The sequence below is a fragment of the Amblyomma americanum genome, chromosome 4 (genome assembly GCF_052857255.1).
Source record: "Amblyomma americanum isolate KBUSLIRL-KWMA chromosome 4, ASM5285725v1, whole genome shotgun sequence".
NCBI classification, from domain to species: domain Eukaryota; kingdom Metazoa; phylum Arthropoda; class Arachnida; order Ixodida; family Ixodidae; genus Amblyomma; species Amblyomma americanum.
In genome coordinates, this window is record NC_135500.1 from 219,235,880 (window position 1) to 219,251,900 (window position 16,021).

General features: G+C 53.6%; 1 protein-coding gene across 3 annotated transcripts in view; it reads right to left on the bottom strand.

Annotated features, from left to right (window-relative positions):
• Positions 1–16,021, bottom strand: part of Glut4EF (Glucose transporter 4 enhancer factor) — a 149,737-nt gene that overhangs the window by 59,469 nt on the left and 74,247 nt on the right. The window contains exon 3 of one of the 3 annotated variants that reach the window (XM_077663501.1): positions 5,130–5,841. The exons of the other annotated variants lie outside the window; for them this stretch is intronic. Coding sequence (XP_077519627.1) covers positions 5,165–5,841 — 677 coding nt within the window. The 3' untranslated portion in view covers positions 5,130–5,164. Of the gene's footprint in view, positions 1–5,129; positions 5,842–16,021 lie in introns of those variants that run through there. 3 annotated transcript variants of the gene reach the window in all.

The window sequence follows — 16,021 nt, forward strand, 5'->3', positions numbered from 1 at the left end:
CCATCGCGCGCGCACTCTCAAAGCTGAGATGCACGTTGACGGCGTTGACGATACGCAAATCCAAGCGCGGTGCCCTGTCCCAGGGATATACTGAGCGTCGGCATTTCGCCAGCAGTCGGACAGCGCGCGGCATGCAGGCCTGCAAATAAGTCCGCGCTGAACGACCCGTTTGTGTGCGCCCAGTTTCTTGTCTGTCTTCCCTCAATTCGGCAATGAGCGTCGGTCTGGTCGGCTGTGCACACGAGGAACCGCTCGTACACGCAACCGGTCACGAGCTCCGCGGGAGAGCACGCACGTGATGCTCGCTGCAGAGAATAGGCCGCCGCGGTTGCGTGACTCGCCTTCGGCACCACGTGATCTTGCTGCGCACGCGGAAAACGCAGGAGGGAGTAAAACATGTAGCCCAATCACTGACCTTCTCGAGCACGTGTGCACTGCAGCGCCAGGAGCCGTACAGTCCGTGCCCGTGCACGGTGCCATCGCAAGCACGATTACGGCGTCGATTTGGTTCCGGCCGCGCGGCTACTGCATTCAGAAGATGCCACGAGGTGACGATCAACCCCATGCGAGTGGTCGAAATCAGCCTGGAGACCAGGGGCGGATGTACCAGTTTGTAACGTACACCTATGTAGGGTGACGGTCTCGGAGAAGATGAACGGCCTTTATGTGCGCTGTCATTACCCGCACAGCCGTGGCCATCTATCGCGGGAAAACAAACGCCTCATAATACGTCTTAAAAGTTACGCGGCGTCTCTCGCACTGGCCTCATTAAACGCGTTACTCGTCATTCACACAAAAACGCCAAATGACAGGCTGCGCAATAAGCCGGGGAAATAACGTCGCCGCGCTCCTCCTAACAACGGCTGGTCGCGTCGCTTGTTTACTCGCGCACGTGACGCCTAAGGCCACGTGCCACAAAGCACTGCCTGCACCTGCTGAGAGCGTCACCGCGAAATTAACCGGCGTCCGTAATCGCCAACGTCCGCAGGTGCACGTGCGTTTTCTAAAACGAAAAGGGGATGGGGGGGGATATGCCGCCACGTGCGTCGCGAACCTCGTCCCACGCAGCTGCTGGGAGGAAGAAGAGACGCCATTACGGCCGTGTGCTCGTCTGCCTCTCATTTGTTTAATTCGCCGCGCTGTTTGGGCTACGACATTTCGCGAAGAGCTCCCCCGTAAACAGCGCTCCACTGTTCCTTACAGCGATCACCTCCTTCTTTGAAAAACGCTTGCTCACGCAGGCTGCCCACGCAGAACTCCATTTGCAGAGGCTATCGCACTAGCAAAGTCCGTATGTAAGGCAATTAACTTTTCTCGTTCACCGGCAAGAAAGGGCGAATTGTCGCGGATGGTCTCACAGTTCCATTTTAGAGGAGCAGTCACTGCGTTGTTAATAGGTAAACTTTAGCCCAACACATCCTATCGGCCTTAATCGGACCTCGCTATAGAATAATGCAACCGCGGGGCAAAGCTCCAGTTTCTACGAACTGCCTCCGACTCGACTGCAGCGTTGGACGCAGCTTCTTTCGGCACCCACTTATATATGGTGCACGCTTCGCTTCACCGCGCACTGCCCCGGGCGCCATACATAATAAGTTCGCGAGTATAACACAGCGACAGGCGTTCTCCGAAACGGCTCTCTAGAACAGCCAGAAACGAGGCACCGCTATCAATCGAGCTCATACGCACAACCGCTGGGGTCAAACTGGCGTAAAGTCGAGCCTCCGCGCGCTATGTACGCATTCCCGAGAAACGCGGTGCATAAAAGTTTCGGCTTGCCGGAGCAACCCCCAATAGCCCGCTTCCCCGAAACCAGCTCTAACCTCGTTAGTAGCACACTAGCTCCTGTAATCGTTACAGCGCGCCTTCTCGCCGTCTTCGTACGCGAGGCGGAACATGCGTGCAGTGCAGCCAAGGGAAAGGAGGGGCAGCGGGACGACTATTATTCCCGCAGGCGAAGGGGGACCGAAAATCTTCGTGGAAAAAGCAATCTCTCCGCCTGTGGTTATCATCATTATGTTGGTGTCGCTCGGATTTTTTTTTTTTTCTTGGCCGCTCGTATGCGTATAAGACTGCGTTTCGCACTGTTGAGAGGAATATAACCGCGGCAGGAATTAGAAATGGAGAAAACGTTTCTTCTTTCTTCTCTCTCTCAAGCTGCGTAGCCACCGTTCTCTCTTCGGCTGCGTGATTTTCTTCTCTTTCACTCTTCCCCTCTGCGTAGCCAGACACGGCCGCACCGCGGGGACGTGGCGCGTTAGACAAGAACCAAATTGCGTAACCGCACGCGCATAATTGCCGCCGCATGCACCGTGGGCGGGAAGCAGCGCGCGCCTCCGCCGGTCTTGCACTGTGCCGCGCGAGCAGCCAACAAAAAGCGCGCGCTGCGTTTCCTCCTCCTCGCCGAAATTTTGCGCGCGCCAGCGCCTCGGCGCGTTTTCGTCCGTTCTTTCGCTTTCTCTTCGCGCCGTCCATCCGTCACCATCACGTGACTCCGCCTGCCGCCATTTGCATGCGCCGCGCTTTCACCCGTCCACACCTCAGCCAATTTGTGGCGCACTAGCAAGCATCACCACGCGGTGCGCGCGCATCCGAGCGTGGTGCTAGCCGGGTGCTGTGGCTGGCGCTGCAGTGTTCCGTGCGGCGTGGCTAGGGACGGTAGGCGGCGTAAGCTCGACGCAAGCTCTCCACCATCATCACCTCTAAGGCGTACGCGAGGAAGGGCCTTTCCACTGAAAACAACGGCACGCTCGCGCCTCGTTAATATGGACACATTTGTTCCCGGGCAAAAATGTCGGAGCGAGTCGTCCGTAGCAGCGAATCACGAAGAAAAAACAAAAAGAAATATTTTGAAAAAAAAATGTAATGATCACAAACTGCTTTTGTGCATATAGGCGGGCAGTGAAGTGGAAATTGGGCAGTCCTAGCAGCTCGACGTGCATTATTCTGGTTGCCATTATCTTGAAGATCACGCTCTGTAGACTGAAGCACGTCGCCTATCGATGAGGCGCATGATAGTGCCTCTTGCTGCGGTGAATTACTACGACTGTTTACATACCAAGAAATCTGTGCTCACTCGGCTGACAGCTGCTGAATGTGGCTTTCAGTGGAGCGTACAGATCATTCCTTTTTTCTCAGCCAGTCACGCAATGCGGCAAATGGTAAGGTGGGCCGACAGGGCACCTTGCCACTGTGAAGCATGAAACCACACACACACACACACACACACACACACACACACACACACACACACACACACACACACACACACACACACACACACACACACACACACACACACACACACACACACACACACACACACACACACACACACACAAGAAGCCCATTACTACGGCATTCGCACATTTGCACTGCCTTTCACTGTTGTTCTGCACTCAAACTGTGTAAGTTAAAGAAGAAAATACCAGCCAAAAAAGACGAACACACCAGGAGAGAACAACGCAGGACAACGGCTGGACTAACAACTGAATTCTTTTTTGAGTACAGACCGCCGAGTAATCTCAACGCATGCGCCAAGGCAGGACAGACGCTCAAGCATACTTATTCAAATAATCAAGTTCTTTTAGCGTCAGCGCTATCGATGGTGAACTGCCGCAAGCATCGCCATGTTTTGCTATTTGAAAGGCCTTCCGTGTTTTCCCATAGCCCAGAACGGTATAACAACAAGTTTTAACAACGAGTATTTAACGAGTATAACAACAAGTTTTATATTCAGAAGAAAGGGATCTGCATAGGTGCTTGTGTAGCCCCAGTGCTCTGCAATATTTTCTTAGCAAAGTTTGACCGCTCGCTTCAAAGTGTTTTGAATGACGGGCGTGTTCTGCGAATTGCCAGATACGTTGATGACTTTTTAGTGCTTTTAAACACCGGACCTAATGACTCCTATCAGGTGATAGTTGAACATGTTTCGGGTGCCTTTAGGCGCTGCTCATCCCTTCTGAAGTTTACTCGCGAATTAGCCACTAACAACTCCATCCGTTTTTTAGACTTGCTACTAACCTTTTCTGGAAAAGGCCATGCGTGCTGAATGTATTCACCTAGGACAAAAAAAGGGCTCTTACCCTTTGACTCTAACCATTCGAAACTAGTCAAGAGCGGTATTGCTAAGGCTTGTTTCGAGAACTCTATGAAAAAAAAAGTTGCTGTCAAAGAACGGCAGATTGGGCGAGTTGGAAATGCTCCATGATATTAAAGCAGTGCTAAGCAACAAGGACGAAGAAAGACGGGAACAAACACATAGGCGCTGAGTGTGTGTGTGTTCCCTTCTTTCTTCGTCCTTGTTGCTTAGCGCTGCTTTAATATTATGAAGTTGCTGTCACACCGTGTCAACCAGTGTCGCTACGCAAGCCAAACGCCAGTCTGATGCAGGTTTCCCTACAGACATGTTGAGAGCGGTCGCTGAATCCGTATCAAAAGAGATGAACGGCGGGGTCAAGAAGGGAAATAATGACGCCACTGACAAAAGGAAAAAATTTCATGTCATGCCTTATTTGCACAAAGTGGCGCACAATGTTAAGAAAGTCACCGAGCGCCAAGGGGTCAATTTGATTTTTTCGGCCCCCGTTAAGCTTTCAGGACTTTGTGCACGAATTATGCCTGGCGGAAACAAGAAGCGTTGCACGACCAAACATAGAACCATGTACGCAAAGTGCCGGACTGAAGTGGTTTATAAGATTCCGCTGACCTGTGGAAAATTTTACATAGGTCAGACGGGTGACTGTGTGAACGAGAAGATGCGCAAGCACAAAACAAAAGTTGGCGCTGGTGAAGATGGCAATCTTGCTTGGCACTGTAGTAGATGTCCTGGCAAGGGTTCCCCACGTTTCTCTGAAGTCACCATTCTGGGCTATGGGAAAACATGGACGGCCCGCGAAATCTTTGAGGCCTTTCAAATAGCAAAACATGGCGATGCTTGCGGCAGTTCACCATCGATAGCGCTGACGATGAAAGAACTTGATTATTTGAATAAGCATGCTTGAGCGTCTGTCCTGCCTTGGCGCATGCGTTGAGATTACTCGGCGGTCTGTACTCAATAAAGAATTCAGCTGTTAGTCCAGCCGTTGTCATGCGTTGTTCTCTCCTGGTGTGTTCGTCTTTTTTGGCTGGTATTTTACCAACAGGCCCACCATTCTGCCCTGCTTCAAACTGTATATGGGGCGGAACACCTAGTAGAGACACTCGGGATTTCCGCTCTCATCGCTGTCCATATTAACGAGACAAAAATACACGGGTCCCAATGGGCTCCGTGCATTTTCACCCTGTCCATTGTCCGGACAGCCAGTTTCCATATTAACGGGCCGTAATTATAAAGTGACCCCAGAAAAACTGTTCCTATAATTCGAGTCGTCCACATTAACGGGGTTCGTATTAACGGTGCACGACTGTATACCGCACTCTGTACAGTACAATCTTTGATCTCAGTCGGTCGAGACCCACCTGTCCTTGCGTTCTCATTTCGACCGTTCAGTTCGCGCATGGTACGCGGACTCGCTGCGGTGCACTGGCCTTGCAAACTGCGCGCGAGGCCACCCAAGTGCCCGTCACGACACGATCTCCCTACAGACTCCGTAACAACAATAACAACAAAGCAAAATGTGTGTTTAACGGGACAGACATTTTCTTCCTGCAATTTCCCTGAACAGACACGATCTGAGCCGGCGATGTTTATTATTGCCGCGCGGGCTACAACACAGAGGCGGCTTTCGCATTCTCCGCAGATGAACCTTCGGCCGCGAAGGGGGGTCAATAACCCCGGCTGTTTCAACTCGCCGCCGGCTACCGTTTGGCTCGGCGTCTTCTCAAAAGCTTCCAGGCGATCTGAGAAAGAAAGGAGAAGAAACAGATAAGAGCACCTTGGAGAGCAGAGCACGGCGTTGCTTGGATCCTGCATTTCTTCAGCGGAACAGTAGGGCGGAACATGCCATGAAGGTGAAGCCACTAACCTACGCATCGATAATATGGTATACATACAGACACAAGCTGGCAAGGAGTGAATATATACGGGGTCCTCGTCCGAGACACAGGACTCCTATCAACCTGGCAGGAGCTAAAAAAAAAAAGGCAGGGGAGAAATATAAAAAAAAATAAAACGAATGACACCGTGGAAATACGTAACGTTTACATTATCCGTTCACCACCATCGACAGCTAACAACTAACCACTACAGCCTGGCTGGCTGTTACCGAGCCCATGTATCGTATGATCTGCATGACACAAGTCCGCAGCAGAATCCGCACATGTTCATGCAACTTAGGGTGTCGAAAGCGGTGCAGGACGAGTAACTGAAAGAAAGATTGCCTACAAATAAATGGCTTCCTTCGCAGCTGAACGGTAACAGTTATTCGGAGCAAAAAGAGAGAAAAAAAAGGGGGGGCCAATCGGGGCACGACAGGGTACTTAGTTCATTCGGCTCCAAGCGAGTATAGACTCGTAAACTGCTCTCGGCTTCGACACGTGCGATGCATTCTTCTTCTGGCCGATATAGCCGCGGGAGGTTTCCACGCCTTCGTAAGCGTGCGGCCAGCCGACATTCTGTTCCTAATTCGGCTCCCACCGAGCGCGCAAGCAAGCGCCTGCATTATTACTGCGCGCGTGCCGCGGTTGAGCTGCATCGAGGCCAAACCCGAGGACGCGCCCGCGAGCTGGGCCAGCGAAAGAAGCTCAGGCGCACCAACTGGACTCTCTCTCACACGTACGAAGGCAGCCCAAGAAAAAGCACGCACATCGCTCGCACGCACAAGCATGCAGGGCGTGCGGCGACGGCGGTATCACGGCGGTTGCAAGCAGCAAGCCAAACGGCACACAACGCGCATTAAAGGTGCCAGCTATCCATTATTTCCTTTCCTTGCTTTCTAAGAGCGGCGCTGTGGATGGTGTTTGCCGCGTGCATTTATATGCGTAAAGCGGCTAGGCAGCTATATAGGTCTGCGCAAGCGTCGCTTTCGGAGGAGGAGGGTTCGGCTTTGTTGCGTGCAACGCACGCCGGAAAAGCGCGGCCGTCATTCTCTCCCCATAATCATCCGACTTCCTGGCCGATCCCGGGAAGCATTGTTTTCCTTTTCTTTTGCCCTCTCCGTTTCCCTTTCACCCGCATTTCGTGGCCCAAGCTGCGTTCCCGCGGTACGTCCAGCGGCCAACGGCGAGCAGCAAGGTGGCGCGGTCTGTGCGCGGATCCAGGGTGACAGGAGAGGTCTGACAACCTTGCTGGAGGCGACCGTAATTAGGAGAGGGGGGCTCCGCAACACCGGAAGGAGGCGCCGCATTGCGCAACACACTGGCCAGTGTATCACACCACGGAAGACGGAAATGCGCGGGTAGCTTTGAGTGTAGCCGACCGAGAGAGAAATTATCGCTGATGTGCAGCGTAGCCGAACGGAAGAAAACCTGAGCGGCATTCTTCGCTGAAGCGACACTGGTCCCTGTCCGGAGCTCGAACCCGGGACCATCGCCGGGATAGGGCGGTCGCTGTATCAAGATAACTGACCAGAACGTTTAGCGCCGGTCAGGACGAGTTTGAGTCCACTGACAAACCGTTTCGTCATTCCTTCGTTCGACCCCTACTCTACGCCGGGGGATTCCCCCCGAAAGCGAAGAAGCCAGTGTGTGAGAAGCACTGAGCGACGCAAGACGTCGCAACGATCGCGCTACGAGAGCTGTGAGGGCGAGGGGCGATGAGAGGTAGAGGTGAAGGGAACTGTAACAAGCAAGTGCACAAAGACGCAAAAGAAACGGGAACATCCTGTCGCCGTGCGCCCGCGCGCACCAAGGTCCCCCCCTATCCGTGTTGAAACAGGAAGCGAACGCAACGCCATAACACGGGCGCAAAAACAGAGGGCCGAAAAGGACGCAAACACAAAGAGGCTCATAAACAGCCCACCCCCCTCTCCACGTTCGGCGCCCCTTCTTCGACTGCCACCGGAGACGGAGTTGCGAACACCTCATCTCCGCGGCCTGCATCCGACCCTTTCGCAAACCTTCCTCCTCCCCACACCCCCGAATCTCTTTCTCAGGGCGACACACACGGAGGGCATTTGTCTGGGAAACTGGTTCTCGCTGCGAGTTATAACGAGGGAAGCGCCGATTGTGGACTCAACGCCAACGGCGCGCCTGATCTTTCGCCTGAAACGAACAAAAATTGCTCAAAAACCAAGGGAAACAAAAAGTCACCGCTCACCTCGTGAGTCATCCATCCAGACCGCGCTTTAGCATTTCGCTGTCTCTCTCTCTTTCTCATTTTGTCTCTGTCTTTTCAGCTCCTTTCGGGGCATCTGTTTCGTCGCGGAGGAAGGGTGCGATGCTGCTAAAAAGCAATGGGTTGAAATAAAAAAAGGAAAAAGCAAATGTGCAGAAGAGGGGAGCGGGACCAGTCCTGTTTTGGCCCCGCGAGTCCCAGGCCGCGCAGGGGGAATCCCCTTCTACGGAGAGGTTGCCGAACTCTGCTCTTCAACCTCCTTTTGTGCGCTTTCTTTGCTTTTGTTCCTATTTGGGCGGCTGTAAACGGCGCGCACAGACCGAAGGCGCCATCCGCGTCCCGGAGCCTTAAACGCGCTCTGACAGCGGCGCGGCGGGGTGCATAGGCAGAGTTCAATGTGGCCACGAGGATTATAGGGTTGACCCTTTTTTAGTTCTGTGGCTGTATGCGCAGATTCAAGAGCAACGGTCGGCAAAGCCTTGTTTTCGACCGCAAGGCGCCTCTGGGCGCACGAAGGGAAGCAAGTCTCTCCAAGAAGAGGATATTAGCAGTCTTTTTCAGATGTGCATATCCAATTAGCTGATGCATAAAATGCACCTGCTAATATACTGGTTCTACTGCAGCTGGTAATGAACTAATGCGCTCGCTGCACATCGAAAGCCGCTTGAATACTGCAGGCGACTTGTCCAGTCTGATAGACTTGCGTCGTATAGGTGCGCTCCACGTGACATCACGTGATGGTGGCCCACGCATAGCTTCCACGGTGCACGCAGAAACATGGCGGCCATTATGACGTCAGCAGGGCCCATTTAAACGATCGACGCGGTTATAATGCGTTATACTCTGACGTGACACGGTGAAACCAGCGAGCCACGGTTCCACGCGACACTTCCATGTCAACTTTAAGCCACTCAGCGAAGGCGGTTCGAATACCGGCTAATCCGAAAGGATGCAGCTATTCTCCGAGCTGGAAATCGCGTATTTTCTGCAGCGACATCCAAAGAGGTGGAACTCCCTTGAGCTTCAAGTTTCGTCATCCCGACAGGCTCCTGGGAAAAACAGACAGAGAGGAAGTCGTGGGCCGGAGCCGGGCACCGCTTGGCGTTTAATTGACTGCGGACATCCTTTCGCCGAGCGGGGAGCAATCTCTTCTCTCACAGCGCTGCCTTCGGTGCGCGAAGCAGCAGCGGCACAAAAGAGCGCGCCGGAAATAGGCGCCCGTTTCCTTATTTTTGTTCGGCCCGTCCGCGCACGGGCGCCTCGCAGTCTTTATTTTCTGCACGTGCACGAGGCGCTCGAACTGCTGCCGAGCGACGCCAGTCGGCGCAATTAGCTCTTCGCATAAGCAGCCGCGCTCGCCGCGTCGTTCTCGAAGACAGCTCCGTGTGCGCACCGCCCTCCACGAGTGCGGAGGACTTCCTCTTCTAGACTCTGCCGCTTCGAGGAAGCACCGGTCCTTCTTCTCTCTTTCCTTCCCACCTTAGACCCGTTCGATTTCTTCCTTCTCTTTTCTGTCCAGCCTCCTTCACTGCCAGCAGAGCTATAGCCGACCACAAACGGAGAGTTGTGGCTCCGCAGGCGAGGTTTCTCTCTCTCGCGGCGTTCGATGGACGCTGCACACTGATGTGCCAGAAGGCGAAAAGCAGGTGGAGAAACGGAGATATAAATGCGCGCGGACGGCCACGCTAAATCAGAACGCAGCGTTGTGTATTAGGCTCTCGAAAGTCCGCACGTGTGAGTCTCCATTATTTTCTTTGTTGACATTTTCCAGCCAGACAACGCGTGGACCCACACGTGCTGAATTGTACAAAGAGAAAGAAGGAAGGACAGAATAAGAAAAAAAAAGAATAAAGCTCGGCGCGCCAGCGGAACGGACAGGATCGGCAAACAAGCAGGCCCCCTTCGCTTGGTGTTCCCGTTTCCTCGGTGGTTCTGTATAACTTTCTTTTCTGCTCTCTTTCCTTCATATTTCTTTATTTCTTACTCTCTCTCTCTGACTCACTCACTCTCTTTCTTTTTCTTTCTTTCTTTTTCCTAGCGCCCCTGCTCTGGCTTCCGCGGGTGGTCAGGTAGGGCGGCTATAGCTAAGCACACGCACACAGACAGGGACCGGCAAGCAGTGGGCGGCGTCCTTTTAATTTTTTTTAACCTTTCCTTCCTCGCTCGGCCACCCGTTCTTCTTCCATCGCGCGTGGCATGCGCTGTGACACGCCTGCTGGCACCGCAGCCCGCGAGAGCTAGCACCGTGCATTCGCGCTCAAGTGCCGGTGCCCTGTATACTAGCAAATCCGGAAACGGGTCGTTACGCGCCGACCGTTACCGAGCCTCCTTCCTTCTTTTCCGACTGCTCGTTTTCTCGGGCCGACCAGCCTGCGTCGCTGCTGCCCACGTGCTTTCTTCGCCTAATCGGTTGCCGCTTTGTGCGCACTTTGCGTAAGGTTAGCGCATCTCGGGCGGAAGCATCGGGAAAGAAAAAGGTATTTGCGGAGGCGGTGGGGGTGGCTGCCCTGCATTGCGAGGGGGCACCAGCGAAGGGTGAGTGCTTCCCCCGTTACAGCATTACGAGTCGACTTCAGCTGTGCTTCCATCCATGATTTTCGCAATCCGTCAAGTGGCTCGAGCGCCTCCTGACGGCGTTATGTTTCAGTCGGCGCGGCGGAATGGATAAGAGTAGCGTGAAACGATTCGTTGGGTGCAAACGGTCCAATACAGCCACGCATTGCCCTGCGCGGGTCCCCTCGACATTACTGGTAACCGTGGCGCGCTTTGCCAATCACGTTCTCTGCACTTTACCTCCGTTTAAGAGTTCTCCTGCCAAACAGGAACTGCGGTTGTGCGGGAGAGCTGGCCTAACGTTTCCTTGCCAAGGAGTTAGAGGAGAGTCGTATGTTCTGCGGTGCTTTAAAGACTGGCTTTAACGCCTTGCAAAGCTACCATCCCGCTGGTTACGTTCGAAGCGAATGCGCGTCGGGGACGAGTGAATGCATGACAATGCGTAAGGAAGGAAATGTATGCATTCTAACTGGCCATATAGCTTCACTGCCTTCACACATCAGCGATATCTAAGGCACGTGGCCGCCCTGAGAAAGAAGGGAACATGCTTCACAGAGCTGGAACGATGCCTCGTCGAGAGAGCGGGGGTTACGACTGTTGTAGGAAGCACCGCTCGCCTTAAATGATTGCCAGCCATATGAGAGAGATATGTACCCCTGCGGTCCCTTTCAAACTGCTGTGAAGCAAGCATGAGGAAACGCAATCAAAGACTGTTTTAAATCGGCTGGAATTTCGAGCGCGTTTGAAGGAACGAAAGCCGTCTATGAATTTCTGACCACATGCAGCAAGTAGTTATCAAAAGGTTGCTCAGCTGCTGCCAGGGAAAAGGCGGGAGCTGTCTCAGCTGCAGAGGTAAAGCGAGCAAATCCGAGCCAAGCTGCCCCTCTGCAGGGGCATGTGCCACATGCATACCGTGAGAACCAAGCCGCCTTTCGGCTCAAGTTTACCGCAGACGCTCTGCGTACTTTGAGCTTGTGTTCCTTAAAATTTTCTGCTAAATTTGTAAATGTCGACCCGATGCTGTGTATAGCCACGTTTACATGAATGCGACAGAAGTCGACTCCAGCCCCCTTTTTGAGGGAAAGAGCAGGTTTCGAGAAGGAAAGGCGTGACTCGTCCTCTGCTCTCTTCCTCAACGTTTTTGCACTTTCCCTCAAACAGTGGACTGGAGCCGACTTCTGTCGTATTCATGTAAACGCAGTTCGTGTACGCCGTCTTGTGACCGCTTTACTACAGCAACTTTCCCGCTCACGGTTCTTGTGTACTCGCATCGCTTGTGTCGATGACTGTCTTGCCTGACTGACGAGCATGACAAGTGCCTGAGCTCAGTCTGCGAAGTACGATCGGTGCACTTTACATGCGCATGGGAAATAGTGCGCAGACGCTGTTCTGCGCCGGATAGTCAGCAGTTCTGCTTAGGAATTGAGGTGGCAAGGGGAAAAAAACAGATTTTTCTTGCGCGTGCACCGGGGATTGCGCAGGCTTTGGGAGACGTCAGAGTGGTCGGTGCACGGACTGCAACTGGATTTCGGTAACGGGCACAAGAAACTCGGCGTATGCATACGGCCATCATTCTGCCTCCTCCAACCTCTCTATCAAATCCCCTTCTTCCAAGCAACCCAGAAGCCACCCCTCAAAACCCGGCCACCTCGAGCGAGAAATCGCCTCCGGCGCTTCGTGGAAATCCGGTCGCTCTAGCGGCGGCAGATCAGCGCGGCGTGCACGTGTGTTCGCCGGGCAATTTTGCATCGAGAATGGCGCACGTCGTGACGTGCCTGCCTGCGTAAAAAAAGAAAAGAAACAGAAACAGGCGCGTTTGCCGGTACGGAAAGCCCACTTCCGTTAAGCCCCGCTTCCTTCCCCTTCGCTCATCCTGCGGTGCTGCACTGCGCAGCAACCGCGTATCTCCAGGAAGTGGAACGACAGTGCAGGAGGGAGTGCTATCGCCGCCTTCGGCTGACCACTCTGCGAGGTGCAACAAGGCCCCCGGAGGTGATACAGCCACGCTGTACAGTTCCTGTACTGACAAGGTGACGGGGTCTATCGGGGGGACGCCGGAATGCACGCCTGGAGCAGAGATTCCGTGGCTATATACCGTTTAAGGAAACAACGGCTTTCTCCTTTCTCGCTCCTCCCCGTTTTCGTTACTGTAGGCACAGCTGCAGCATATCGGGACCTTCCCTGGAAAAACGGCGCCGGCACTGTTGTAACGGATAAGTCCGGCGTTCATTACAGGACAACAGGGTGGCTGTCATGTCCCTCTGGACAAGTGAGAATAGCCTGAGGGTTTTCTCCCGTTCCACCTACTGCACGCCACCACTATCCAAAAGCAGGCACCGGTGAGACCAGAATGTTCTGCGCGGCAGTCATGTCGCAGCAGCGGATGGTGTAGGAGAGAGAGAAAAACTTTATTTGGTCCATTAAGGGTTTAGCGTTCGGTCTTCGTCTTCATCGCTGCAGAATCTTGACCTTCAAAGCAGGGTTGGGCCAAACCAGCCCGCACAGATGCGGTTATAAATGGCATAGCGGGGAGCCGTGGGTTATTGGGAACGTATCAGGGATTTGAGCACAGTCATCAACATCGCCAGCCTGACTGCGGCCACTGCAGGGCCTCTCGCATATCTCTCCAATTAACCCTGTCCTGTGCCAGACACGGCCACTGTATCCCCGCAAACTTCTTTATCTTATCCGCCCATCTAACTTTCTGCTTGCTTTCTCTTGGAATATGGAATCCAATATGGACACCTTTCCTTTCCATTATTGTTTTTCTTTCGCTCGTTCCAAGAGCTGTACAGGAAAGGGAAGTACGCAGCCTTCGAGTAGAGCAGCAGGGTGCTGCCGCCAGTACACGTCACCTTTTGCTATTTACGCGGAAGGTGTCTTAGGATGGCGCAACTGTACTGAGAATGGTTTACCCCACCCCCTGTCGTGAAAAATATGACCACTCTGCGCAAAGGGAAAGGAGGAAGGAAAAGTACTAACACAAGAGGACTCGGTCGCCATAGCTTCGTCGCCCGTTCTCTCCCATTCCTGTCCGCTTGAATCTTACATTAACCCTTGTGCAAAAAAAAGATAGTGAGGAAAGACCGTGTAACTACCACTACTCGTTCTCGAACCTTCGCTTGTTGCAAATTTTAACGGGGTTACTCGCCAGAGAAAGATCTCTCACATCGGAAAACTATGTGATGGCCGATAAAGAACTTTTTTTTTTTTTCTGAGCAAGACATTACGAGACATTGAGCGGAAGCGTGGCTCAAACCTTGCCGAAGGCACCCACAACGATACAGAGCCTCAAGAAGAGTGAAACGCTCTGATAATGACGCGCGGATCCTGACAGCGGGCAGCACGGAAAACTACCGTACAGCTGTTTCGACAGCCGCCCAGCATCGCGAGACACTGGCGGAGTCCAGCGAGGCGAGCACGGGGGGAATCTGGGTCGGGAAGAGTCAGCCGAGAGCGAAGACGGCGACGAAGAAAAAGCAGAACCCGAGCGAGCGCGCATTTCCCCGTCGGCCGGGGGGAGGGTCGACGATGTGGGTCGTCGTACCCGCCGCGAGACGCCGGCTCCGAGGAGAGCGACCCGCTTCTTGGCCTTCTCACCAGCACGTGCTCCGAGGCACGTACGTACAGCGCAGACGCCGGCGCTGATTGCACAGCATGTGTCACACACAGTAGTACTGCACGCGGTCTGGCACAGCGCTCGCGCCGCCGGCTGGCTTCGGCGACGTTTTGTGACGGGCAGGTCGCGGCGTGTCTGGGACGCGGTTCCTGGAAGGAACAGGCGGCCGGTCTCGGAGCTGCCGGGAAAGGTCGAGGCCGAACGCATCTCCTCTCCCTGCTCGAGTTGCCGCCGAGTTGCTTCAGGAAGAAAGCTCACGACGAGCATGCTCTTGAACAGCGACTGGAAGCAATGACGAAATAACTGGCATCGTTCTTCTGGAAGCGACCCGAGAAACCCTCGCAGCCACAACAGTGTGCACGCTGCTGTTCTCTCGTCTGAGAGTGTAACAAACCTGCGAATACGGTTGACAACCGACGAGGCCACGTAAGCGAGTCGTTATTGGACAAGAAACGTCAACGACACCTGGCCGCAGTATACACAGCAGCCTGCAAAGCCAATAAAGGTCGCTCCGTCCTGGAATGCACTTACTCCGCTGTGAAGACGTCCTTGTTGGGGGTGAATTCTAATGGTGCTGCTTACAAAGACAATGACGGTTACACTCGTCGAAGAAATACAGGAGGGAGCGGAGGGGACACCACTATTAAGTCAGCGATTCTCAGGCATAACTGAGCATGGTCCTCCGTAGTTTGTTTTACTTTTCCTGACTATAGCGTTCTTCTGGACGCATGATCATTTCACTGCTTTTTTTTTAATTCGATTGAGAAGTGAAGATAAACTTTGGTCTTGATGAATGTAAAACGAAGCATCGTGTTCCCTTTTATATTGCTCGCGCCTGTATACATCTGAAATCACGTCAAATGACCCCGGAGTGACATTTTCTAAGTGAAATGTGCACGTGATGCCGAAGCGATATTGCACTGCCGCTTATTCATTTTTTCCTTCCTTCATTTCAAAGGAGTGCGCGCCCTCGTCAACTTGATTTAGGGCCCCGGCCGGGTGGAAACGCCATTCGCGCGTCGGAGCTACCGTTGTGTACTACGTATATATACACTGGCACGCATGCCGCAGCAGCGGCAGCCAAGAGCGACAATGAAGGCAAGGACGCTCGACGGGACGACGACAGCAGCGACGGCCGATTGTGCGCCACTGTTTGCACAGTGGGGGAGCCTCGACCCGCGGCGTGACTGCCAGAAACTCTTATTTCTCATTTGATTAATCTTCTGTTTTTCGTGCCGCCGCCGCCGCTCCCCAAGGTCGTCGCGGTGTATGCAGCTGTTTGTCTGGCGAGCGAATGACCCTATTTGTTTCGCTGCACTGTCCCTCACCTGAACAACTCAGGTCGTGTTCTTTTATTCTTATCGCCATTCGGGTGCTGGCACGCAGAGGGTCGTCGATCACTGCGCTCTCTGCGGGATAAAGCGGCTGATAAGCGGTTCGAGCATGCGAGGCCCCGACAGGGCCCGAAAACACTGAGCGCAGTACCAATCCCTGTTCGGCGCGCGTATAGGTCAAGATTATCCGCAAGCGCTAATTACGACAGACAGCCTCCGTCCCTACACAGCCGTGGAAAGACGTAAAGCTGCACGAATTGTTTCGATATGTTTCGCTTGTCTCTCGCAGGAGTACGGTAT